Genomic DNA, 26937 nt, shown 5'->3' with positions numbered 1-26937 from the left:
AAGCTGCCCGTCACCCAGTGATTGATTTGGCTTTTTGGAGAAATTATGGCTCATGAAGCAGTGCGAAGCTGATTTGCCAGCAGCTCCACTGGGCTGTGGCAGGTGGACGGCGGTTTCACTGCAGCCGGTGTATGTGTGCCCCCCCCCCCCCCCTGACAGTGAACTCTGTGCATCCTGTTCAGCAGTCACTCGTCACCTGCGGAAAAGCGCTATAGACAGAATGCGAAGGGCAGGCAATCGATTGAGCCATTTCCGTGTTTATGTGTGTGGTGCGTGTGTGCGTATGAGTGGGAACATATATCTGAGCGTTTGGATTTATATGATTGTTCCTGTCTATGTTTTATCTGTAATTTACATGTAAATGTCATGACGAATGAATGTTTATGTCAGGCACGGAGGTGACTCTGCTCATCATGTAAGCGTGTGTTAAATATCAGAGCTGGAGAATGCCCTATGCACTTTTATAATGGCGAAAAATCAATGAGGTAGAATGATAGAGGGAGAGATGCTGGAGGGAGAGGAAAGGCCACATTGCTTTTACACGTGGAAAATGGAAGACGACAATAAAGAAATATAATGAACTACCTACAGAGGTGATGCAGGCCTGTAGTTCAATTCAATTTATTTTTATATAGCGCCTTTCGCAACAGAGTTGCCCCAAGGTGCTTTACACGGGTAAGAGAGAATAACTCAAAATTGTCGTCAGAGCATTTCTCTGTCCTTTGACTCCTTTTCCTCCTCTTTGCTGCTCCCCTTCCATGAGCCTGTAACCTCCCCCCATCTTCTGTGGGACCGCTTTCCACCACGATCCCCTTCTGTATCATTCCCTCCCTCCCCGCTCTCTATTTCCCTTTCCCTCTCTTGCTGACTTTTCGCTGCCTCTTTAATTAAAATCGTCCAGCACCGGCGGGGCCTCGGCGTAGCTGTGATTTAAACAGGAGAGTGACACACGGTCGACGTCGCCGTCAGGCGCAAAGCGCGTCACGGTGGCCATGAAGAGGCACCAGCACATCAGCTTTTCTCGCAGCATGCAGGGGGGGATGTACGTGCGCCATTTACAGTGCGGGATGTACGTGCGCCATTTACAGTGCGGGATGTACGTGCGCCATTTACAGTGCGGGATGTACGTGCGCCATTTACAGTGCGGGATGTACGTGCGTCATTTACAGTGCGGGATATACGTGCGCCATTTACAATGCGGGATGTACGTGCGCCATTTCCCGATTCTTCTCATGGGGGGCCAGGCAGCTACACTTTTGTGTGTTTTTTTTTTTTCCTCAAATTCGGTCTTCGGGCGGGTAGCTGAGAGTACCAGCAATGGCTGAAGCTCACGGAGGCCGTCGGCATGATGGTATAGTCCGTTTCACGAGCATACAGGCACTTTTAGAGAGGAATCTGCCCAAGAGTTCGGTAGTCAGTCCAGATAAAGGAACTAGCATCTGCTCAAGATCATGACAAAACAGATGTAACCAGGGGCGGGGCTTCAGGGGCACCAGCCCTAGCTGAAAAATGATTGGCCCCCGTGTTGGCCCCGCCTCATCACTCACCGATTCAAAACATTCCATTGGCTAATGATATGGTTGGACCCTCTGTATGAATTATGGCCGCATCATAAAATGATCCTAAAATTTCTCCTTAGCGTTATGAAAGTTATAAGCCGTGTTATTCTTTCCTGAGGTAGAAGGTCATATTATGAGAGCAATAACAGTAACACTGCCAGCATAATTATAATTATGATAATACTGCTGCTACTAATAATGATAACAACAATTATAATTGTATTGTGTGTAAAACAATCAGCGGTTTGGCCTAACCCTCTATATGTCATGCGGGTCGCGAGGGAAGGTCTCGGTTGCGAGCTCCCGAAATCGCTCAGGCGACGGCCACCGCATAAGTTAGGTTAGAGCTGGTGATCCGTCTGCATCATCACCGAAATCCACACCGGTGTTGCCATTCACCTGTTAGCGAACTATGTGCATTCAGTTCAGCACTCGGAAAAGCGCTATAGACAGAATACACAGGGCGGGCCTGTCGGCTGAGCTTTCTGCTGCGACATTAAACACGGCCACAGATGGCGCCGGGGCCTCCACCCTAAACGGGCTTAGAGCGTGTGCCGCAGTGAAGCGCTGCTTCTGGGTGGAGCTTTCTAGTGAAGAACACAGCAGAAGGAGAAGCGCACAGCCAGTAAGGTCAGGCGTGTCGCTGGAAGGAATGGACATTAATTCTGCTGATGGCGCCCGGGGTCATGGGGCTGGCGAGCTCGTCAGACACGTGCTCCGGAAAAACCGAATGACATGTCCTACACGGCACCACGCGTGCCTTGGGGTGGGGGCCGCCATCGCGTTCAGGTCCTGCTGCCAGGAGCCAGAGTGTATGCGCAAAGACACGGCAGTCCTGCCACACCGACTGGATGTGGTTCGCAGAGACCGCAGAGGAAGTGCTCATGAGCGCCCCCTGCCTTTAAATATGGGTGGAGTATAGCTTATCGAAGAAATGGAGAATTAAATATGACCAGCGAATAAAACACAATAATTTATTTGGCATTTAGATGAACAAAGCCTGATGGCCTTTGTGTAAATATGGCTGTTCACTTATGAATAAGGAGCACTCCTTTTCAAATGGATACTGAGCTACTAATATACCAAGACGAGTCCTTTTCCTCTCTGCAGTGTAGTAACCTCAGAATCATTTGCACTTTCAAAAAATGTAGTTTCTGGTTTGCTGTGACATTCAGGTTATTGTATTTCAGTGGATGGAGCATCATAACAATTTCGGAATTTTTACAAGAGTTTCAATTCACTGATTTTATGTTATTCGATTATCTCCATCACAGATTTTGTTGAGTTTTTACCCACTGTGTACCTCTGCTGCAGCATAGAGAGGAGTAAACCCTCATCCGTCTGTGAGGGAATAAACCCTCATCCGTCTGTGAGGGAAACACAGACGCTGCAGAAGTTGGCATCTTATCCGCCCGCTTTCTAATGTTTGCTGCTGGGAGCAGCACGGACAGCAGCGCTGATGGCCCTGTCCTTGTGATTAGCTATCAGCCAAGGAGGTCGGAGTTCGCGGTAAATTCCCGCTTGCGTCCTGGCGACTACTTCCTGTCCATACTCCGGGAGCCCGTGCACTGCCTCTCGCGCTGAAATGTACCCGTTAATCCCAGGCTGGCCGAGCCAGAGTCCTAAAAATAACAGTTTGGAATGAGATGGACCGAACGGGAGAGATTAGCGCGGTGCTAATCTGCGAAAAGCTGTCAATAAAACACATTTCGTGCGATTAGAGGAAGGCTGTTCACGAGCGGTCATTTTGGTTTCTTTGTCATGTCTTGGCTCGTCAAGCTCGGTCTCCGTATATGAATGGAGTGGCATGTGTCCAGGCCCTAATGGGACCAAACGAATGACCTTTTTAGACAGTATTGGATATGAACCAGTTATCACAAGGCGAGACAGTGATTGAATATGTTGTCTTTTTTGGCAAAAATAAAAGAGGAAGGTGAAGAAGAGTAAATGAATTCTGAGCTGAATGAATTCTGTGAGCGTTGTCTGGGCCGGAGCAGGAAGTGTTTGGGATGTGGCGTGTGGCCTGGAGGGGCTGTGCAGTTAACGACGGCGTGTAGAGTGACAGCATGAAGAATGCTGAATAGATCCTGCTTCCTTGTTTAAGCTACCGCACCTACACTCATTCTGGACCCCAGAGTTTACTTCCTACTCCCCCCCCCCCCCCCCGAGCTCAGATGGCATAACTATGGGGCGGCTTCTCTGTAACATCCCTCTACCACCAAGGCCACCCCCCCGGCTTGTCTTTCGGTCACCCTGCCGTGGCGGATTCAATGTACGCTACTTATGCTTACCTGTCTGGGGTGGTGCAGTGGCACGGTGGCACGGTGGTTGGCACTGTTGCCTCAGGCCCCTGGGACCAGGGTTCAAGTCTCTGCCAGGGTTCCATGTGTGTGTGGTTTCCATGGTCTCCCCCTGTCGTCGTGGGGTTTCCTCCGGGTTCTCCAGTTTCCCGCCACAGTCCAAGAACATGCTGAGGTTAATTAATTACTAAATTGCCCATAGGTGTGAGTGTGTCCTGTGATGGGTTGGCGCCCATCCTGGGTTATTCCCGCAGGCTCCAAACCCCTGTCACCCTACATAGTCGCTACAGAAAAGGAATGGATGGATATTTACATTTCAGGCTTTCACCATGAAATGTTCTCCTGGGTGCTTGGCTGGTACTTACACCGTCTTAAAAAAAGGCAGAGAGGTAAAGGACTCTGTGATGTAATTATCCCTGCCGCTTGGCCCTGGTTTTGCGTCCTCCCTGCGGCCTCTAAGGGCAGCGAGCATCCCGGAGAGATCGCTGGCTTTGTGGGACGGCCACCGTCGCGAGCTCCGCGCATAATCCATTCACTTCAGAAGCTGGTATTCGCATGGGGGGGGGGGGGGGGGGGCGATTCGCCGGCGACGCCGGGATTGAAGCGTCTTGCGATGAGCATCTTTTAGCGCACACCCCCTCCTGTACTCTATCTTACACGAGGACTTTGAATGCTGCATGAAAACGCTTATAAGATTGTAACCCCCATCCCCGGGTAAGTTCGGGTTGTGAATCAGACGTGCCGGTATGCCGAGCGACCAGCTGCCACTCCTTACCTGTCCGGCGTTTCGCTGAGGCAGCGTCTCCGCTGCTAGCTGAGCACCTATATTTCCTGCTCCTTTCCATCCTTCGGTATTATTTGGCCCGTTTGAGGACAGTCACACTTGTCCAGCCCTCTGAGGAGAGCCACACTGCTCCTGTCTGCTTTGCTTGTCTGTGTATCCCTGATTCCTCACAATGAAGCTGCTCAGGCTGAACTTCCCTGTTGTTTGCCCCAGGCCAGACTCTGCTGCTAAGGGGGTCCATTCCGGTTGCCAGGGAGCTCACGGGCGTGTGAAACGGATCTGGCCACGGTCGCCACATCCCGCCCCCCCAAGGCAGGTTAGGAGAGGCTCTCCCCTCCCCGTACGCGTGCCAGTGGTGGGAGGGCGCCGTACGTGCCCAGTTAACGGCTCTGCTAAGAGAAGCCGGTCCCGCGTTCCCCATGTGTGGTGCTCACTGGCGCCCTCCAGTGGGTGGGCGGATGAGCGGGTGAGACATCCAGATTTGTTTGTGTCGGGGAACGCTGGTGCGTGAGGGGTACCAGCGAGTATCTCTGTGTCCATCATCACTGTTACACTGAGAGGGCCTATTTTAACGGTTGCTATGGAAACTGAGTGCTGTTGGAGAAGTACAGATTCAAATGGAGCATCTCTCTCCATCTCTCTCTGTCTCTCTCCATCTCTCTCTTGCCCTGTACCTCCCTTCTTTCCTCAGCCCTCTTCCTGCTGCTCCATCTATCTGTTGCTGATCTTCTCTTACGTCTTTCTCTTATTCTCCCTCCCTGTCTTTAATTCCCCCTCTTCCCTGAATCCGAATCTCCATCTTGGTTCCGCTTTCCATCCTCTTCCTTCTACCCCTTCGTTACAGCCCCCCCCCCCTTGGACTTACACTCCCACCTCATTTTCCACCCTTAGGAAGAGTGTGCAGTTAACAATTAACACAGGGACCTGTAATTAACCCTGACGAACTTCTAGCAATTAGTTATCTTAAAGAAGCCCTTCTGCTCTCTCCAACCCCCATGTTTCTGTCCCTATCTATTCTCTCTCTCTTTCCGTCTTTCTCACTCCATCATGCGGTGTGTTTATTGTGCGTTTCTATGTTGTCATCTCTATCCCCCCTTTTCCCCGCTGCGTTACATGTTGGGAACCCTGCCGGAAACACACATAGACATATATGCACATGTACATACACATACACACACAAAACATGCCTGTCAGAACACAAGCTGTGCGTACTCTTTCGCTCCCACTTTCTTTCGTTCACTCCCCCTCTTCCCTCCCCCTCTTCCTGCATCACTGTTAATGGAAAGGTCTATAAATAATAGTTAGAGATTTGTGGTCATTCAGAGAGAGGGAGAAAGAGTGCAGCAGAGCGGAGTTGGGTGTGCAGGCAGGGTCAGACAGTCTATCAGTCAGTCCCTGAATCTGTCCGTCTGTCAGTCTGATAGTCAGTTAATCAATCTCAGAGCTGCTCCGAGTCGCCCTGTCAGTGCATCACTCAGCCCATGGGTCTGTCCCTTAGAGAGTCGATAAAAATCCCTTTTTCCCCCCATCTCCCATCATATATCCTCTGTTCTTATTCATCCTCTCCCCTCCATCTCCTTTACCTCCTTTCTCTCATTTGTTGTCGCATCATCTGTGCTTTTTCCGGCTTCCCGTCATTTGCGTGTTTATGCGAATGCTGTCAGTCTGTCTGTCTGCCTGTCGATTTGCCCATCAGTGTGCCTGTCTGTCTGCTTGTCAGTTTTCCTGTCCATCATACTGTCCACTTCTCTTTCATACTGCCCATCAGCCTGTCTCTTAGTCTGTATGCCAGTCTGCCCATCCATTTATCTGCCAGTCAGTTTGTCTGTCTGCAGTTCTGTCCATCAGTCTGTCTGTCAATCCGTCTATCAGTCTCTTTGTCTGCCTGTTGGTTTGCCTGTCTGTCAATCTGTCCATCAGTCTCTCTGATTGCCTGTCAGTTTGCCTGTCTGTCATGCTGTCCATCTGTCTGTCTGCCTGTCAGTTTGCCTGTCTGTCATGCTGTCCATCTGTCTGTCTGCCTGTCAGTTTGCCTGTCTGTCATGCTGTCCATCTGTCTGTCTGCCTGTCAGTTTGCCTGTCTGTCATGCTGTCCATCTGTCTGTCTGCCTGTCAGTTTGCCTGTCTGTCATGCTGTCCATCTGTCTGTCTGCCTGTCAGTTTGCCTGTCTGTCATGCTGTCCATCTGTCTGTCTGCCCGTCAGGTCGCCTGTCTATCACCTCGCCCTGCAGTGGCCCAGTTTCTCCGGCTCTGTTATGTGCCAACATGTGTGATGGAGGCGCTGCTGTGTCTGCTGTGGTTAATTAGCGCCGATCACACAGCTCCTTCTGCACTAACTTTCCTTCTGTTCCCTGTGCCCAGGGATTACGTCTCCACTCCTCCGTCATGCCTGCGTGCCACGGTCGTCCGTCCTCTGCCTCCCAGGACCGTCGTGTCTTTCCCAGGGGCTCCCCGCATCTCTCCCCACATTTCTTCCTCCTCTTCCTGTACGTCCTGTCACTGGCCACCCCAGGCACGTGTCGGCGGGACAAGGGCGGACCCGGCGGACAGGAGAGGGGCGGCCCGCACTACATCCCTGTGGCACCGCCCCCCCCACCGCCCAACAAGCTGGCGCAGGGCCAAAGCATTGCTGTGGTGCTGGTGGGCAACTCCAGCGAACTGGCGCTGGCTGAGGGCCGCGAGAAGGACGATTTCCAGCACATGCCACTGCCGCCCAACGTGGAGCTGGTCACCATGAATGAGACGGACCCCAAGAGTATCATCACGCGCATCTGCGATCTGATGACCAAGCACTGGCTACAGGGTGTGGTGTTCGGTGACGATACCGACCAGGAGGCCATCGCCCAGATCCTGGACTTCATCTCGGCCCAGACGCACATCCCCATCCTGGGCATCCGTGGCGGCTCATCCATGATCATGGCGGCCAAGGTAGGCCAGCTCCGTGAGGGGTCGATTGAGGGGCCAGCGGGCGTGGAGACGACTGGAGGACATTGGATGAAGTTGCAGACTGAATTGCCGAGAGAGGGACGAGTGACAGGGGTGGGGGGGGGGGGGTGATGAGTAGGAGGCACAGAGCAGTGACTCGGAAACTTGTCCTCAGTGTCATGTCGTGGCGGAGAGAGCTGGCTGAGTGACGGGGGGCCACCTTTTCATCCTGCCTCTGCAAACAAAACTGCGAGACCAAACAACTTTCCGTACCACAGAGTGCCCCTACTGGCTGAAACATGCATTCACACCTGCACTCACATACTCAGAGTGTCCCTACTGGCTTAAACACACACACACACACACACACACACACACACATGCACATATCCACGTACACTTGGTGCGTAATTACTGATCATTTCTGATGGCTTTCAGGTTGAGGGTTTATAACTCATATGGACTCTGCTAGCCTTTAGCCCAGTCATCCTGGGTAGCAAAGAACAGCCAAAGCCGAGGCCGGATATGCAAAGTTCACTCCCATTTGCATCTACGAACAGAGTGCTGACATGGGGGGGGGGGGGTGGCGTCAGACTGGGGTCACAAGCAAAACGGTACATTGCCTCCACTTTGACTGAGGTAGTTAACGGCCTGGAATAATTTGACGGAATTAACTCGGTATGCATCACGTCTGCTGCTGCCGGATGCCAGATCCAGGCGGGATCACGGAGACGCTCCGCATTCTTCATTTAACCGATTACCTGCACCGCCACGCAAGTAACACCAGAGCGAGACCATAACTGGGTAATGTGCTGATGGGGTTCTGGTAATGGTAAACAAATGGGAGGTGAGGGAGACGCAGCGTGGAGGGGAGGAGGACGAGGAGGAGGTTGTGCAGGAGGAGCGACACACTCCTCAGTCACTCGTCTAGTTGTTATTACCCCCCACCCCCACCCTACCCCGACTCGAGGCCAAGTACTCCTGGCGTGGTTGGCATGGCAACAGCTCGCACATCTACACACGTAGAACCTGGGTGTATGGGGGGTGGGGGGGGTTCCTCATTCTCCCACCGATGGAGAGGGATAAATGGACTGACTGGGAGTGAAGAAGGAAGAAGCTGACCGCAACTTGGAGGGGAGGCAGTGATGGATCAGGGAGGAAGAGAGAGAGGAGGAGACAGGAAGTGTGGAGGAATTCGAGCGTGATGGCAAGAGCAGAGATAGACAAATGGGGCCAGAAAGGTGGTGCAGGCGGCACAGGTGAGGCTCAGATTAATTAGGGGGAGATGGAGACGGAGATGGAGGAGCAGGAGAGCGACACACTCCTTTAATCTGGTGGCTGGGGGGGGGGTTGTGCTGCTGTGCTGTGAGAGGCCTGCTGGGGGGAACGTGATTTCGATTTATTCTGTAAAACGCTGAAGGGCACTGGAAGCGCGTGCCTGTGGGGGGTGGCTGTGCTGGGGCATGATGGGAAGTGTGTGTGGCATAATTTTTTGAGGCCACTGAATATTTATCTATTTCGCCAGCACTTTTATCCAACTCACTGTACAATTCAGAAAGCAGTTTCAGCCACTTCCCTCGGGTTATGGGTCTTGCTCAGAGACCCAGCACCGAAATCACTCTGCCGACCTGGGGATTTGAACCGACAACCTTCCGATCACAGGTGTGGAGTCCTGACCCTCTGAGCTGCACAGTGTCCCTTAGCATATATGTGCGGTGTTTTGTGTTTCTCTGTGCGCAGTGTGTTTCGGCACCTGATCGCCCATGACAGCGAGCAGATCTGCATGTGCTCCCCTGTGCACCAGGCACTGGGTTTTGTGTTTGTTTGTTTTAATCCCACCACTCAATGATGTCAGTGGAAGGGCGCAACAAAACTCAAGAGGCAGTTTAACGCTCAGGAGTGCCCCGCCGTTTCCATGTTGGACCCCCACGCAGCCCCTGCACCGCGTTCACGGCGTAACGCAACACTTCATCAGTCCAGAACTGCCCGCCCCTCAGAGGTGTGACTGAGGTGATTAATTTATTCCTGGAGCGATTTCGTGGCAGTCAGGAATGAGATGTACCGGACCTGAATGCTGACGGATGTGACCTGTGTCTGGCACATATTCCCATTTGGTGGTGGGGGGGGGGGGGGGTAATGAAACGGTTTGGCTGGGGCCAGCCCTGCTACGAGTTCAATTCAGAGGGGAGCTGTTTTTCGGGGTCACCTCGCCTGAGGCAGGGATGGGGGGTCGTTTTGGCTAGCTGTCACCGTTGGCAACGCCCAGTCAGCGGGGTTTTAATCAGCCCAGCTGATCCTGTCCATCTGTAAATGCGATCCATCACCGGCCGGCTTGTTTTGCGGCGGCGGTTAATGAGGTCTAGCACCGTTCCGCTGTGATACTCTCCTGCTCTCTGAAAAACACGTGCGGTTGGGCAGGCCCCCTCAAGACGCCCAGCCTCTCTCATTCCGCTGTCACGCGCTGCTTCTCCTCACTCACCGACCCCTGTGTTATAATATTCCCTTTCTGTTTTTTTGCCTTCCCTCTATCAATACTCTCTCTCGTTCTGTCCTGATTTCGAGATGTGGCTGTCCAGCTAGCATGCTTTTAAGAAAGAGAGAGAGCCCTAAATATGTGTGTCCTATTTTTCCTGCCTCTTTTCGTCCATTTCAAACATGAATGTTAAGACTTACTTATAACTTTTCTCACTTCGTAGGACGTGTTTTGTGAACAATCTGTAGACAGCGTGTCCTGTGCCCCGTAGACAGCGTGTCCTGTGCCCCGTAGACAGCGTGTCCTGTGCCCCGGAGACAGCGTGTCCTGTGCCCCGTAGACAGCGTGTCCTGTGCTCTGTAGACAGCGTGTCCTGTGCCCCGTAGACAGCGTGTCCTGTGCCCCGTAGACAGCGTGTCCTGTGCTCCGTAGACATCATGTCCTGTGCCCCGTAGACAGCGTGTCCTGTGCCCCGTAGACAGCGTGTCCTGTGCTCCGTAGACAGCGTGTCCTGTGCCCCGTAGACAGCGTGTCCTGTGCTCCGTAGACATCATGTCCTGTGCCCTGTAGACACCGTGTCCTGTGCCCCGTAGACAGCGTGTCCTGTGCCCCGTAGACAGCGTGTCCTGTGCCCCGTAGACAGCATTGCCTGTGCCCTGTAGACAGCATGTCCTGTACCCTGTAGACAGCATGTCCTGTGCCCTGAAGACAGTGTGTACTATGCCTTATAGACAGCGTGTCCTATACCCTGTAGACAGTGTGTCCTGTGCCTCATAGACAGCGTGTCCTGTGCCCTATTGCCAGGATAGCTTATGTTCTGTAGATGGATTATCCAGTATCCTTTAAACGGGATGCTTTGTGCTCTATGGATGGGATGTCTTGTGCCCTGTAGACAGGATGTCCTTTGCCCTGTAGACAGGATGTTCTGCGCTCTGTAGATCAGATGCCATGTGCCTCTGTAACAGACCATACATGTGATCCATTGGGTTATTTGTGGAGAAATGTTTTATCAGGGACAATCATAAGCACAGGCAATTTTCACGGCTTTAAAGAGCGTTTTATTGGCAGTACCACCCTAACTCCTGACTGCCGCAGAAGCACCACCAAGCGTTCTGGTTTACAGTGTTCAGAATGGCCAGTTGGACATGTAATCGGAAGGCTTTTTATTCATCATTGGGTTTTCACTGATTTTGCACTGACCAGGCTACTGTGGGGAGGTGCCTGATTCCTTCTATAATTTATGTATTTGTCTTGTCTGTGGTTAAAAGCTAGCAGCACTAATTGGAGGATTTAATTGCATATTGATAATGTATGGTACTGTCTGTGGGCGCTTTACTCTTGATGGAATGGAGCTGCCCATGGCTGGCTCAGGGAGACTGTACTCCTATTTAGGGAGTATGACTCACTTGGGCCCGGATGGCCGTGGGTACAGACTGAACCCCACCGCACTGTTTGCCCTACTGCCCTATCAATCTTGGCTCTCCTTTTAATTTTCATTTATTCCTTTTTCTTTCTTTCTCTGAGGCCTGTGTGACAGCAGAATGCCAGTCCGTTTCAGGCCCTTCTTCCTGTGAAGTTCTGATGCACAGTATGGTTACTGCCCCCCTGCCCCCCCCCCACACACACACAGAAGTCCCACGTGATATAAACATTCAGCATGACTCTATCAGGGCTGATAGCCCCACTCATACCCCACTTACTCATCAGTCTCCTTCTTCCTCCTCTATCTCTTTCATCTTTCACCCCCCTTTTCTTTTCATTTCCATCACTTTCTCATTATGCCCCCCCCCCCCCCCCGGTCCTTCTTTTTTTGTTTTCTTTCTCTGGCTCTGTCACTTTGTTCCGGCTGCTGTGCTGCTTCTCCTTCTCCATCCCCTTACACCCACGTTTGCCCTTCGCTCGTCCTGCCTACCCCACCCCCCGCCTCTGGCCTTCCCCTGTGATGCAGTAAGTGCTGAGTACTGCGTGTTGTAAAGTCTGGACCAGAGATCACAGGCTTCGTATTCCCTGGAGGGCGGCTGAGTGGCAGGGGGGGGGGGGGTGCATAAAGACAAAGAGGGAATGGGTGATTGTGAGACAAGTGACACCCGGTCAGTTGGGATGTCGACTTCGTGTTAGATTGACACGTGCAGCGACAAATGCACACGCAGTGTCACGTGAGCTGCATTTGCGCGGCATGTTAAATGCAGTGAACTGGCCGCACACGTCGCGGCGTCCCAATGTCCTTGGGCCCTTGGCGGGCGGCCGCAGCCTCCACTGTCTGGCGCCCCATCGCCTGAGCCACCCTCTGGCAGGTCCAGCAGGTCCTTTCTGGTTAAGATCACGGAGCCGTGATGGAGACCCTAAGGAGAAGCAGCGGGTCACGACCCCCTGTCACATCTCCATGTCGATTGACCCACCTCCCCCCCCCCGCCAAACCTTGCTCCAATGGCTGCCTGGCGATAGCACCATGGAAGTGACTCTTCTCATTTATCACGATGGGGGCGTGACATCAGGCGGGGGGTGGGGTGGGGGCACTGCTCATCCCGCTCTACCTGCATACGTGGCGTGACGTGGCGCAGTTCCGGAGACGCGCGGTTCCAATCCGCCTGCGGCTGCCTCACCGCCATGTGTCTGTGTGTGCTTGTGCGCGCTAGTGTCTGCGTACAGGGCCAACGGTGGGTGAGTAGATATTTTCGTTCGCACTAATGGCATCTTTAACGAGACCGTTTCGATGGAAACCATGTTGCCATGGAGACATAGCCTGTCTCTTTGAATTAGAAATATTCCTCCATCTCTCCCTTTTTCTCTCTCTCTCGCTCTCTCTCTCTTTGTCTACCCAGCTGAAGATACAGCTGTTGTCAGTCAAGAGGTGTACAGATAAAAAAAGGGGGGGGGGGGGGCAAAGGGGTTCAAGAGAGTCCAAGGAATGATTTTTGGAGCTTGGGTGTCACATGACCTTTTGATAGAGCGGGAGAAAGATGTCAGAAGGAACAAGGTAATAAGGTAGTGTGTGTGTGTGTGTGTGTGTGTGTGTGTGTGTGTTTGTGTGTGTGTGTGTGTGTGTGTGTGTGTTTGTGTGTGTGTTTGTGTGTGTGTGTGTGTGTGTGTGTGTGTTTGTGTGTGTGTGTGTGTGTGTGTGTGTGTGTGATTGTTTGCATAGATCACATTTGAGGACCAAATTGTCCCCAAAGTGTAGTAAAACCTGAAATTTCCCTACTTTTGGGGACATCTTTTGAGGTCCCCATTTGGATGACCTCAGTTTTATAAAAAATCTGTGAATGCAGTCAAAAAAGTAAAAAGTCTTGTATTTGTGTTTCTTACTTATGGTTAAGGTTAGGGATGGATAGAGGTTAAGGGTGTCGTGATTGGGATTAGGGTTTTTCCCATTGAAATCAATGGACGGTTCCCATTTAGATAGGAAGATCAACTTGTGTGTGTGTGTGTGTGTGTGTGTGTGTGTGTGTGTGTGAGACAGAGAGCGAGAGATTGATTATGTTCCTCTAAGTGCTTCTGGCAGCCTTGAGACCGTGTCGTACCCCCATCTAGCCGATCTGAATGAACATAGCAGAGAGTGATGGGGATGCTTCACCGCATGGATGGGGGCGCAGGTGAGACATGGAGGCAAATCACGTGATGGATTTTGGGGGAGAGGGACTGAGATGGCAGGGAGAGAGGGACCGAGATGGCAGGGAGAGAGGTGGCAGGGAGAGAGGGGCCGAGATGGCAGGGAGAGAGGGACCGAGATGGCAGGGAGAGAGGGACCGAGATGGCAGGGAGAGAGGGACCGAGATGGCAGGGAGAGAGGGACTGAGATGGCAGGGAGAGAGGTGGCAGGGAGAGAGGGACCGAGATGGCAGGGAGAGAGGGACCGAGATGGCAGGGAGAGAGGGACTGAGATGGCAGGGAGGGAGGGACCGAGATGGCAGGGAGAGAGTGACTGAGATGGCAGGGAGAGAGGGACCGAGATGGCAGGGAGAGAGGGACTGAGAAGAAGGGAGAGGTGAGGACGAGAGAGGCAGAGATAAGCAGGGGCAGGAGTGACAAGGCCACGACCTTTTCATCTGCTGGTGTCAATCATAGTTAAATCACCTTCCCCTCCCTCCCTTTATTTTAGGACCCAGTGGTTTGCTAAGGGAACAGGAGTGGTAAAACACACACACACGCTCACTCATACACACGTATCTATAGGTACGTATCTATACTTGTCTTAGTATCTTTGTGGGGACTATGCATTCATGTCTAATCCCTAATCCCAACTATGACAACCCACACACACATACACACACACACACAGGCCTACCTTCACGTACACACAGGCCTACCTTCACGTACACACAGGCCTACCTTCACGTACACACAGGTCTACCTTCACACACACACAGGCCTACCTTCACATACACACAGGCCTACCTTCACGTACACACAGGCCTACCTTCACGTACACACAGGCCTACCTTCACGTACACACAGGCCTACCTTCACACACACACAGGCCTACCTTCACGTACACACAGGCCTACCTTCATATCAGGGTTGTCTGGCCCATATATCAGACTGGTGTGTGTCCACGATGAAGGTATCAGTATGTCCCAAAGTGAATAATCAATGTTAATTAACTCCCGCTGACATACAAGATAATAGCCTTAAGAGTGAAATGGTTTTGCCACCCCCCCCCCCACCCCCACCACACCCCGCAAGTCATTTTGCCTAAATACTGGCACATCAAACAGGCAGACGCACTGTTAATCACTTATTAATTATGATTAGATATTGGCTGTAGGGGGACGGTGGCTGGGAACTGAATCCACTGACCCACGCCCCCCACCTGACATCATCACACCCGAATGGGCCCCCCCGAGCACGCCACTGGCATGGCCGCTGCAGGGCTGACGTTGCTCTGGTGGTGTCTCCCCAGGGCACCGCCCTTCAGAGTGAATTAACATACATTGGGGGCGTCCATGCTGTTCTGCTGCTGCGTTAGTGCGCGTCTGCAGCAGAGCGATGCCTCACCTGCGGTGGCGCGTGGAGACGGAGCATCCCTGCCGCTTGTGTGAGGCCATGCAAGTGTAGTGGAGGCAGGCATGCAAATCTCTGGTGTCAGTTTGTGTTTGTATGTCTGTGGCGTCAGTTTGTGTCTGTTTGTGGTATCAGTTTGTGTGTTTGCCTGTGGTATCAATTTACATGCGTGTGTCTGTAGTATCTATTTGCGTCTGTGGTGTCAGTTTCAGATGTTAGTATGTGGTGTATCAGTCTGTGTCTGTGGTATCGGTTTGTGTATGTTGTTCATCTCTGCTATCAGAGTGTTCCTGGTAATTTTAGGAATTGCTGTAAAATTGATACTCTTCAGTAGATAACCAACAGGGGCCAGGGAAGGTGTTCGAGATGGAAACTGAGACGGGGGGGGGGCGAGTAAGGAGAATGTGTATGAGGAAGGGCAGCCCCAGGAATCAAAAACGTCAGTTGAGGGAGAGTCGTTAAGTTTTAAAGGGCTTCTCTGGGGTGCAACCATCTCGCTGTAAAGCTCAGTGTTAATCAGAGTGTGAGAGCGGCGTGAGGGATTTATGTTTTATCCGGTAACAGATTTCAGCGCACAGCTCTTAACAGCTGGTGTCTGTTAAAAAAAAAAAAAAAAAAAAGCCCACCTGAATCCGTAGCACTCAGGCAGCCCACGGACCAGCGTTTCTCTCAGTGACACGGGCCGGAAGCATGGCAATGGACGCCAAGGGCTGCACTGAGTCACAGTGTGAGTCGAGTGGTGCCGGAGAGTGTCCGCACACCCCAGCTGCAGCGGGTCACGGGTTGGACGGGGTGGGTGGGTTAGAAATGTCTGTCCTGCCTTCTGTGTCTACATTTTTCCCAGCTTCTGCCAACAAAATCCCCTTTTTTTCGTTCATGGAGGCGATAAGGATCCTATGAAAGCTTTACTTTGGACATCTGCGGTCTCTTTAGTTGTGAATTTGCTTCTCTCTGTCAACCCTGACAAATGGCGAGCGGGATCCTTTAGCTCAGAAGAGCCTGGCGCTGTCTGGTGCTGTATGACACAGAGAGCCGGGGAAAAGGGGGTCCCTCCCGGCATGTAGGTGCCACGAGTCACACTGCCAGGCAAATGGGTCAGTCTTGGGTGAGGAAGCTGCAGGATGCATCTACAGTTACATTCATTTAGCAGATGCTTATGTCCAAAGTGAAGCAGATACAGCTTCAAAGAGCATACAACTGTCAAGGAGGCAACTGTGCCAAGCTTCCAGTGAGTGACCAGTGAGAATTGGAGCGCGAGTTGAACTAGAGATTGTTAGAACCCAGCATTAGAAAAACTAGTCAAATTCATACACCATGAGGACGAGTTGGTAAAAGAGCATCCAGTGTTGCCAAGGAACCATGAGCCAAGGACAGCTGGTGAAGGTCAGTAAGTGGGAGAGTTGATTGAGTTAATCCTAGAAAAGGTGGTTCTTGAGACAGTTCTTGGAGGTTGAGAGGGACTCTTGACGTGGATGGTTGGCCCATTCTTCCATCGAGGAACCGCACATGAGATATATCTAGAGTTATTATTATATGATGAAGGGAACACTAGGTAGAGTTGACTTGCTCACTGACGAGATTGAGATGGGATGCAGGTCTGTTTAGTGTAGGTAGGGGCTGTTCCATTAACAACTCTGAAAGCAAGGACCTCGGACTTGAACTTGATGCAAATGCCTAAAGGAAGCCGATGAAAAGAGATGGAGAGGTGTAACATGAGAGCATTTCGGCTGATTGAATACATGCTGCTGCATTTTCAATCATCCGTGGTGGTTTCACAGCACATGCTGGCAGCCCTGTTGGTAAAGTGTTACAGTAGTCCAGTCGAGAGATGGAAAGTACAGTACCTGGACTAGGTGCTGAGCTGCATATTCTGATAAATAAGGTCTAAGCTTTCTGATATTATACAGAGTGAATCTGTGACCAGGAGATAGCTGCTATGTGATCAGTAAGGATAGTTGGTCATTTATCATTATCCCTAGGTTCCTGGCAGACCTTGATGGAGACAGTGTCGGATCCAAGTTATGCAGTGTTGTCATGGTGATTGGTAGGCTTGGCAGGGTAGAAAAGAAGCTCTATCTTTGAAAGATTCAGATGGAGATGGGGATTCCTCATCAGGGCTGTGATGTCAGCAAGGCGTGTGGATACCTGAGGGAAGAATAGGCAGAGCTGGTTGTCATCCACAGAGTAGTGTTAGGAGAAGAAGTGTGATTGTGAAGTGGAGGGGGCCGAGACTGGCAGCCCTGTAAATTGGGGTCCTGTGTTGAATGGGGATACTAACTGTTTTGTGTGCAAACACAAGAAGAATGTGGATGGGGGTCAGATTAGTGGGTTGTGGAGCACAGATGGGGGCTTGGTTTATGGTTCCTTTTTGATAACTGTGAAGTTCCTGTTCCTGTGTAATGACAGTGTGGGTTTCCCATTGCTGTGTGATGACTGTGTGAGTTTCCCGTTCCTGTGTGATGACTGTGTAGGTTTCCTGTTTCAATGTGATGCCTGTGAGTTCATTGTTCCTGTGTGATGACTGTGTGGGTTTCCCATTCTTGTGTGATGACTGTGTGGGTTTCCCGTTCTTTTGTGATGACTGTGTGGGTCTCCTGTTCCTGTGTAGTGACTGTGTGGGTTTGCCGTTCCTGTGTGATGACTGTGTGGGTTTCCTATTCCTGTGTAATTATTGTGTGGGTTTGCATCCTTGTGGGACGAATGAGTGATGAATGAAACTACATAAATGAAACCAGCTCGGTGTGATGAGTGGCGGCTGATGCATGATCCCATCGCAGGTATAATAACCCCACACCCTCCCCATTTTCATCCTTCTAAATTAGCTTTATTGCCACCTAAATTACTGACGACCCAGGCAGGGTGTAACATGGTGGCATGAGGAGAGGTCGCAGGATTCTAGTGCTTTCTGAAGCAGCTGGACTCTTGGTGGTAACAGCAATTAGAGTATAAAACAACAACGGTTTAGCAAGGAGACCCCTTCACCTGGTTTGTGGCTGGGGGCAGTCATGCCGGGAGTGGGAGAAAAGTCCCGCACTCACTAAAAAAGCCATCACCTGCTTTATGATCTGCTCATGATAATCAAGTTAGGGGCTAAATTGACCAAATATTTTAATTACGGACCAGGATTTTAAATTCATCTTTTAAATGTGAAATAAGGTCACTGCTAATTAGATGATGACCTGACAAATGTGTGAACTAATTAAGTCTGTGTGTGTTTGATTAAAGGTTAGTTTTTTCTTCATGGCACTTAAAAATGAGGCAGGAAGTAGAAGCAGGAAATAGACAGATGGATAAATAGATAGATGGTTTTCTTGTGTTCACTTGTTGGTGTTTTATTGTGCTCCGTTGAGTGATGACTGACATGTTTGATGTTTCACAAATTGGTTTCTAAATTTGTATCTCATTGTGTCTTTATTGCACCCATTTGTGTTTGTATGTGTGCGTCAATATCGCATGTATGTGTGTTGTGTCCTGCTGCCACTCCCCTTTCCCCGCCCCTAACACTCCCCCCTCGCTGGCAGCACAGCGCCCTCCTTCTGACCTGTATGCGGGTTCCAGATGAGCCTGCTTGGCACGGGAAATGTGCGCAATGCCAAAATGTTTCTGAAATCGCTTACATTCCCATGTGTGGAAGAAGCAGGGAGCGTGTTTCAGGGGACGAACCGGCACTCAGTAAATTAAAACACAAACAGCACGAACCTCACACGAACACGGGAGGATAAGAGTCGATCCTTCGTGTGCATCAGAGACGCATGCAGCCTTTCCGCGTTTATGTTTTTGAGGTCATCACTGAAATCATGGCCCTCTTCTTTGGTCCACACAGCCCTATGTGACAGGACCCCTGACATCAGAACTGATGCTGCATTCCATTTGCCTCGGGATCCGATTTTCGAATTCCGAGATTACATCACATCCGCTAAAAACTCGGGAAAACCGAGTCGGATGCGTTCCATTTGCCACAGAAGTAGCAATACCATGGATCCATATGAAAAAGCAAGATTTTTTGCTTAGCCGGACAACTTGTCGGATTTACGGTACCTCAGTTTAAATGGCCTTTATCTTCGTCCATTTACAATTAGCCCGAACTACGTTAATCCGACAAATAATCCGACTAATCATGAAATCTAATTCAAGCCCGGTTAATTTGTAGCCATTGTTAGCAATATCACTTGATAACACATTACGCGCGGTGCTTGACGTATAAAACTCCGTAGCAACACGTCCACAGATAAGTTGGACGGTATAGTGTGTGCGACCGATTTAATGAGCCACAAATGAGAAGTAGTGCTTAAACAGGTTAAAACTTTCCCTTCTGTTGATAAAGGACGCAGCCATCTTGGATTCTGAACTCGGGATCTTCTGCGTTATCCGAGATATTTCTCGGATCTCCGAGAAACGGGAGCGCATATGTCGTCACTTCCGGCTTCAAAACTCGGAATCCGACCCGGGATCCGAGTTCCGAGGGCAACTGGAATGCAGCATAAGCTGCAGTCACTGGACCAGCTCTCAGCTGCGGTTCCTGCCTTTCCTTTCTGATGCCTCTTTCACACTTCTCTGGGTTTGGGTCGCACGGAGCACTGCGCCATCCATGTGCGCCATCCATGCGCCGTCACTCTGATAAGGGGTCACAGCAGCTTAAAAAAAAGCTTCTAGAATATTTCCAGGATGCGGGTGGCTCTCATACACGAGAGCCCGCCACTCCCGATCGATGGCGCCGGTCCTCGGGACACCCGGGCGCCCTGGCAAGGGATTACAGGGACGGGAATTGGACACAGGGCTTCAGCGGTGCTGCTGTTTGTGTTTTAATTAGATAATGGAGATGTCGAGCTCACAAAGTGACCGGGCCGAGCAGAACACCTCAGCGCTGCTCCTTTTAGGGGGGGACGGTGGGGGGGGGGCAGACCTGGGAATTCAATTATATTTGTGTCCTGGCAGTAATTTCAGTAGAATAAATAGGCCAGGGACAGGGAGTGGAGTGCCATGAGAGGCAGTGGCAGGGAGAAGAACTCCAGGTGGACCAGGGGTCAAAGGGGCGGGCGAGGAGGTTAAGGGGGAGAAATGAGGGCATCGTGAGAGAGAGGAAGTGAGACTCTACAGGCTGTGAAGGCCAGAGCTAATGTGCTAATGTGCATTAATGTTTCACACTAACCTGTGCCACTCCCCCGCCCATGCCATTTAATTGGTATCTCCCAGTCTCATTAATGCAGAAACAAGGTAACAGGTCGACCCAACCCTGTCCCCAGTGGGGAAGATCTTTGATGTCGAACGAGGCACATTGTCCTAAGCCAAAGACATTCTGGTCCTCTCCCTGACTGTCAGAAGCGCAGTCTGATACACCAATAGACTAATTCTCACCCGAAATAAACTCGAAGCTCCTGTGCAGGTGCAGGTTTGCCAGGGTGTGCAGACTCCGCCCCCCCCCCCCCCCCCCCCCACCGCTTCCCACGTCCAGTCCGAGCGGGCGGGGCTCACATCGCTAACCCGAACGTTCCTGTCTTGTCTTCTTTCCCTTTTCCATCTCAGGATGACAACTCCATGTTCTTCCAGTTCGGTCCGTCCATCGAGCAGCAGGCGTCTGTCATGTTGAACATTATGGAGGAGTACGACTGGTACATTTTTTCAATCGTCACCACCTACTATCCTGGCAATAAAGACTTTGTGAACAAGGTAACCCCTTTACCAACTGCTCAGAACCGGCCGCTCTCAACACATATGTGTGTGTGTGTGTGTGTGTGTGTGTGTGGGGGGGGGGGTCCAGGTATACCAAATGTTTTTTTTTTTTAACCTCATGACTGCACTCTTGTATTTTCTTTAGTTACTTATGGTTATGGTTAGGGTTGGGTTAGGGGTTAAGGTTGTCATAGTTACCATTAACATTTTTCCCATAGAAATGAATGTAGAGTCCTGGCAAAGATATCATTACAGGTCTGTGTGTGTGTGTGTGTGTGTGTTGTCGTCCTTTCCCTCCTGCCTCAGAGAGCCCCTCAGTCCCCATGAGATAGGGCCTCCTATGAAGCCCATGAGATAGGGCCTCCTATGAAGCCCATGAGAATAGGGCCTCCTATGAAGCCCATGAGAATAGGGCCTCCTATGAAGCCCATGAGAATAGGGCCTCCTATGAAGCCCATGAGATAGGGCATCCTATGAAGCCCATGAGATAGGGCATCCTATGAAGCTCTTCCCCTGGGCCGCTCAGTGCAGGCGGCTGGTTGTGTTCCCCAGCACGCCTCCCCGCTCCTGCTTTTGAAGCGTGCCGACCTGCGGGGTTTCCGGGCCGCGGCTGGTCCCCACTGCTGCCGGCGTGACGTAGAGTGGGCTCCTTTGGGCCGGTGCTCAAACAGCTGCTCCCCCCCTCCCCCACAGATCCGCAGCACCATCGACAACAGCTTCGTGGGCTGGGAGCTGGAGGAGGTGCTGCTGCTGGACATGTCAGTGGACGACGGCGACTCCAAGATCCAGAACCAGCTGAAGAAGCTGCAGAGCCCAGTCATCCTGCTCTACTGCACCAAGGAGGAGGCAACCACCATCTTTGGGGTCGCCCACTCTGTGGGCCTCACGGGATATGGCTACACCTGGATCGTGCCGTCGCTGGTAGCCGGGGATGCCGACAACGTGCCCACGGAGCTCCCTACGGGTACACCAGGGTCCCGGGGAGGGTGACCTGGCAGATACTTTATGGTCTCCTGCGTGGCTGAATGTGGAATTCAAAGACTCGCTTTCTTTGTCCCCCATAAATGCGGGATTGTGGTTCGATCTGGTTGGTGGAAGAGTTGACTCTGGCGGGGAGGGGGTTTCTGGCTATTAAAAAGGATCTGGGTTCAGGAACATAATGTATCATGGCTGGGGGGGGGGCGGGGGGGTTGTGGGGGAGTATTGTGATGAGTGTGAGCTGGGGGCGGAGCAGAGGTCCCGCTTCCGTGCTGTAGTGCGACACAGCAGTCAGATTTACAGCTTTCGAGCCTCTAGGTAATTCTCCTGATTCATCTCTTGAATTACATAAAGCAGCTGTGCACCAGCGTGGCCCCCCCCTCCTTCTCCCCCCTCCCCCCTCCATGTTTTATCACGCTGTGAGACGCAGAACCGCAGAGCAAATCCATCTGGGTGTCGGCCACTCGCATCTCCCATCCCGCCTGGTAATAATGGCGGAGTTCTTATTTCCTTGCTTAGTGGATGAATTGTGTTCAGAGCAAAGGTGCTGTCGCCCTCCGACTCTCCGCTGGCAACCTTTCCGTTCACATTCCTTTGTCGTGCGGAATCCTTTCACATTCCGTTCACATTCCTTTGTCGTTGTACCAAACAGACTACAGTGCATGATGGGAGAAGACTCCATACCCGTGAAATGTGGCGTCTTGCAGAGACTGCCCGCCCCCACAGCTGGTGTAGACAAGGTGGCCAGTCACATGACGCCTGTCACGTGACACCTCTTACATGATGACGTTTTCCAGCTCGTAGTGGTCTCTGCTTGTTACGGTGTCTTAGTTCTGCATTTCAAATTTCAAAGCTCAGATGGGATGTGTATGTAGTTCTGATAGAACCCTCGCTATTTTAAGGGTTTGGGCTGGGAGTTTTAGTGCCGCGGAGGACGTACATCTGATGCTGTCGGTTCTGCCGACAGCGCTCTCATTCTCGCTTTCTGACCAAGTTCCTTCCCCAAACTGCGGGTGGGGTGGGTGGGGGGGGGGGGTCCTGTGTTATCTAAGCTGTTATTTTGTCTGTGCTGCTATTCAATCCATGTCTAACATCAACTGTATAACATCACTTCTCCCTCTGACTCCGTCTCACCCCAGGTCTGATCTCTGTGTCATACGATGAGTGGGACTACACCCTGGAGGCCCGGGTTCGTGACGGGGTGGCTGTCATCGCCATGGCGACCTCCACCATGATGCTCGACAGGGGACCACACACCCTTCTGAAGTCTGAGTGCCACGGAGCCCCGGACAAGAAGGGAACTGGCAACCCTAACGAAGTGCTCAGGTGATGCGATTGCGTCGCGTTTCCCAGGCAACCCTAGTGAGACAAAAAAAGCTACTGATGCCGGTGATGTGCCACGATGCGCAGCGTTTTAACCATCCTGTCGCCATTGGAGACGGAGGACATCGCCACTGTGCACCTGACTGGCATATTTGGTTTTCTGAGCCTGAGCTGTATTGGTATGAAAGCCACTGTCTCCTAGGAAGACTGAAGTTCCATTCATGGACGTTCATCTAAAAGCCCGTCCCTTTCATGGCATCTTTTCTAGGTCCTTACTGTAATGATGCCTCGTGTGAGTCGTAGGAGCCTTTGTGGGCCTCCCACCTTGACCATTCCCTGCAGTTCCACCCGGTACTGGAAGGGAGGGGCTAAACAGCCACATTGCTGGGCTGTACTTTTCAACTAATTTCAGCCTGTGTTTCTTCGCCTGTTTCTGTACGTTTTGCTTTGCTTTCCTTGTATTTGATTCCGTTTCTGTCATTTAGGTGTCATGTTTCTTAGGTTAATGCAACCGATTCTTAATTAAATTCATGCATTTATGCACTGGACCTCTTACACCGTGCCCTCCAATTAAACACGTTTGCAGTCTCAGGAAGGCAATTAAGTGCAGTTTAGCACTTAATGTGATTAGCCTCCTGTTTCGTAGCCTTATCACGCTAACCTTTACGTTTTTCTTATTGGCCCGTGTAAAAGCATATTCTTGAAGTGAACCAACAAATAAACAAGAATATACGGATGTAGGAAAACAGCAGTCAAATAAGAATTTTATTGTCGTGATTTTTAAATAAATTTTTAAACATATATATAAAAACATAATGTGCTTTCAGAATAGCAGTATCTGTTTTCAGGCCGTCATGACTGACCTGTTAGGAACATAAAATACTGTCTAGCTACTTTGTCTTAATTTGGACCTTTGTCGCCCGTAAACACTCCCCCCAAACAGCAGACGTAAGCGGTACTGTGCGTGTCCAGGTGTAAAATAAATTTCCTAAGGCAGTGAGTAATCACTGTTAAAGGCAGTAAGCGGACTGTCATCGTTGAAGGTGCCCGCAGATGCCTCTGTTCTGGACCCTAACCCCCTTCTCGTCTTAGATTCGTTATTAACGGTGCCACATCTATCACTCCCAGTCCTCACTCATGCTTAGATGTTCCTACAGAGCAGCACAAACAGCCCACAGGTCCCAGGCCCCTAATAACCACCCCCCCACCCCCCCATCAGTTTCCACACCCCTCCCCCCCTTTGGCCACTTCCCATCGTCTTGCAGTGTTTCCATTAACACAGTTAACTGCCCTGTTCTCACCTCCGTCTTTCAGCTTAACACGGTGTCTGGTAGATGCCAGCGTCCGGCTTGCAAACGTACAAGTCCCCCCCCCCCCCCTCGCCTCCTCCCACGCCCCCCCGCCGCCTCCGCTGCGCGTTCCCGAGTAGCGAGACAGTGCAGGCGACGAGTATCTCATTTCCACGGATGCTGGGCACAAACACTCCCCCTATTACCACCTTTGACTAATTGCATCTGAGTTTAATTTATTTCTAATTAATATTGTTGCTCGTCTTTTGAAAACATCCAGTCAATATTTTATGCGGCTATGTGTGTGTGCAAACGTGTGTGGATGTGCGCGTTAATGTCCCATACTTATTCACGCTTTATTTCGTTATTTGCCAAATACCGGGAGGGAACAGGTAGTTACACGCCTATTTAGCTTGTCCGTGTGGGAACGTGTATGAGAGCGGAAAACCGTAGCAGGATGCAGCCGTATGCTTCTTTAGACATAAAAGTACAGTTGAACAGAGAGGGAGCAGCAACCACAGTTTAAAAAAAAGGTCTACCTTTTTCTTCCTGCTGCTCTCTCTGTGAGGTTAGAGTTACCATGGCAACACAGCAGCCCGTTTGGATATCGCAGTGGTTGTGGGTACCATGGCAACACGCGTGTAGTGCTCCGTACTTAGCGAAGGTCGGCGGCTGTAGGTACAGTACTGGCACACGTAAGTGATGCCGCAGGCACTTCAAGTAAAAACGTCCAAGATGTTCACCTGTAATCACAGCTTCGCCACATCCTGTTGCCCTGGCAACAGCTGTCCATGGTGCTCCTCTTTTGTAAACGGCAGCCCGTTTTTTGGTAGAATGTTCCACGTTGCAGGGGCTGTAACGAAGCACACGCTTGTGGACTGCTACTGTACGGGAAGCACTGAGGTCCGTCAGCGGGAGGGGCTGTGGGTAGTGTGACGTGAATCCGTCAGCATGGAGTCCTCAGCTGAATTATACTGTGCTGTTTTACAGTGAGCCATATGGGGGGGGGGCACAGTACACCTGACCCCTTTAAGCAAGGAGCATGCACTTGCCGGCTTAATTTCCTTATTTATTTGTATGTTGTATGCATGTTTTTGAAGTAGAGTGTTGCTATGGAAACAGTTTCCCACAGAGACAGAGGAGGAGACAGCGGGGGGGGGGGGAGCAGATGACAGGAACGCTCACAGAATGCTCATGTAGTGTCTGGCATCAAGCGCGGGATCAGCACGTCATGTACGCGGTAAGCGAGCCGTACGGACGTGCCGTTTCTAACGCTGGCTCTCTTCGGCTGCCTTGTTCAGGTACCTCATGAACGTGACATTCGAGGGCCGTAACCTGTCCTTCAGCGAGGATGGGTACCAGATGCACCCCAAGCTGGTTATTATCCTGCTGGACAAGGAGAGGCAGTGGACCAGAGTAAGCCCCACCCTGCCCCGCCCCATCCCGCAGCACCTCTGGCCTCACTGTTTATCTCTCCTCACTCCCTCGATCTGTATTCCATCCTGCGACCAGAGAGCAAGGTGACTTCACACCCAGGGCCGGCCTCATCTTTAATTCCAGATTGGCTCCCTTTGGGTTCTAATGAGCCCAATGATCTCTCTGTACTCCTTTGAAGAGCTGCAAAATGTCCGGGTTGCCCGATTCTCTTGTAGACAATGCTAGCTGCACCCCCCCCCCCCATGAATCTGGCAGCCCTGCTCCCCCATTTCATATCCCTGATGTACTGCAGGGTCCAGACTCAGCCGCCGAATTGACGTTTCCTCGCTGGGCCACGTCTCGCTCTGATGTCTTTTCGGCTTCCCCGCTCCCCTCCCTCTGGCGGCCCCCTCCCTCTGGCGGCCCCCTCCCTCTGGCGGCCCCCTCCCTCTGGCGGCCCCCTCCCTGTTTTCTCCGCCCAGGCCACGATTCGTCATGCAGTTTTGATGACTCGCAGGCAGTCGCACGGAGAATCAGCTCCGACGTGATTTTCTGTAGTTATTGTGTTGGTATCATATAGAGGTGGAAAGTTCAAGTCCAGAAAGTACAAATTCAGACCAAGATTTTGTTCCAATCAACCAGTACTCTGTAAATGTGACTCTGTACTCAACTGGTTGGTTGAAACACAATCTGGGTCTGAAATTGTACTTTCTGAACCTGAGTTTTCCACCTCTGGTTATCACCATTGTCTAAGGAGGCTTGATTACAGGCAGGAAGTTACTGTGGAGTTGTTTACATATCAATAAAATGAACATTTGATGATGCAGATCACAGTGAGATCTGATCTGAAGTCACAAATAAAGGACAGACACCGAGGACAGAAAAGGGTCTTTCCCTCCTTCTGCTCTTTCCTTCCTCTGCTCCTCACCCCTATCCTTCCCTGTCCATATCCCAGGTCGGGAAGTGGGAGAATGGATCGCTGAGCATGAAGTACCACGTGTGGCCTCGCTTTGAGCTGTACTCGGATGCCGAGGAGCGCCAGGATGACCACCTGTCCATCGTCACGCTGGAGGAGGCGCCCTTCGTCATCGTGGAGGATGTGGACCCGCTGAGTGGCACCTGCATGAGGAACACGGTGCCCTGCAGGAAACAGCTCAAATTCCAGTGAGAGTATATCCCGGTCCTGCCCTCCTCTGTATGCAGCTCTGTCCCTCCCACAGC

General features: G+C 51.4%; 1 protein-coding gene across 2 annotated transcripts in view; it reads left to right on the top strand.

The window, feature by feature from the left end:
* LOC111853219 (glutamate receptor ionotropic, NMDA 2B-like) overlaps nt 1–26937 on the top strand; it is a 55153-nt gene that overhangs the window by 8424 nt on the left and 19792 nt on the right. The window contains exons 2-8 of one of the 2 annotated variants that reach the window (XM_023829922.2): nt 4857–4959; nt 7006–7572; nt 20564–20707; nt 21404–21674; nt 22828–23014; nt 25602–25716; nt 26672–26880. In XM_023829922.2, the coding sequence (XP_023685690.2) occupies nt 7030–7572; nt 20564–20707; nt 21404–21674; nt 22828–23014; nt 25602–25716; nt 26672–26880 (1469 nt within the window). In that variant the 5' untranslated portion in view covers nt 4857–4959; nt 7006–7029. The remainder of the gene's footprint in view (nt 1–4856; nt 4960–7005; nt 7573–20563; nt 20708–21403; nt 21675–22827; nt 23015–25601; nt 25717–26671; nt 26881–26937) is intronic. The other variant, XM_023829921.2, reaches the window with a different exon arrangement.

Source organism: Paramormyrops kingsleyae, chromosome 22, assembly GCF_048594095.1.
Source record: "Paramormyrops kingsleyae isolate MSU_618 chromosome 22, PKINGS_0.4, whole genome shotgun sequence".
NCBI lineage: Eukaryota > Metazoa > Chordata > Actinopteri > Osteoglossiformes > Mormyridae > Paramormyrops > Paramormyrops kingsleyae.
Note: the sequence above shows the minus strand (reverse complement) of the source record. Positions and strands in the feature narration are given on the sequence as shown.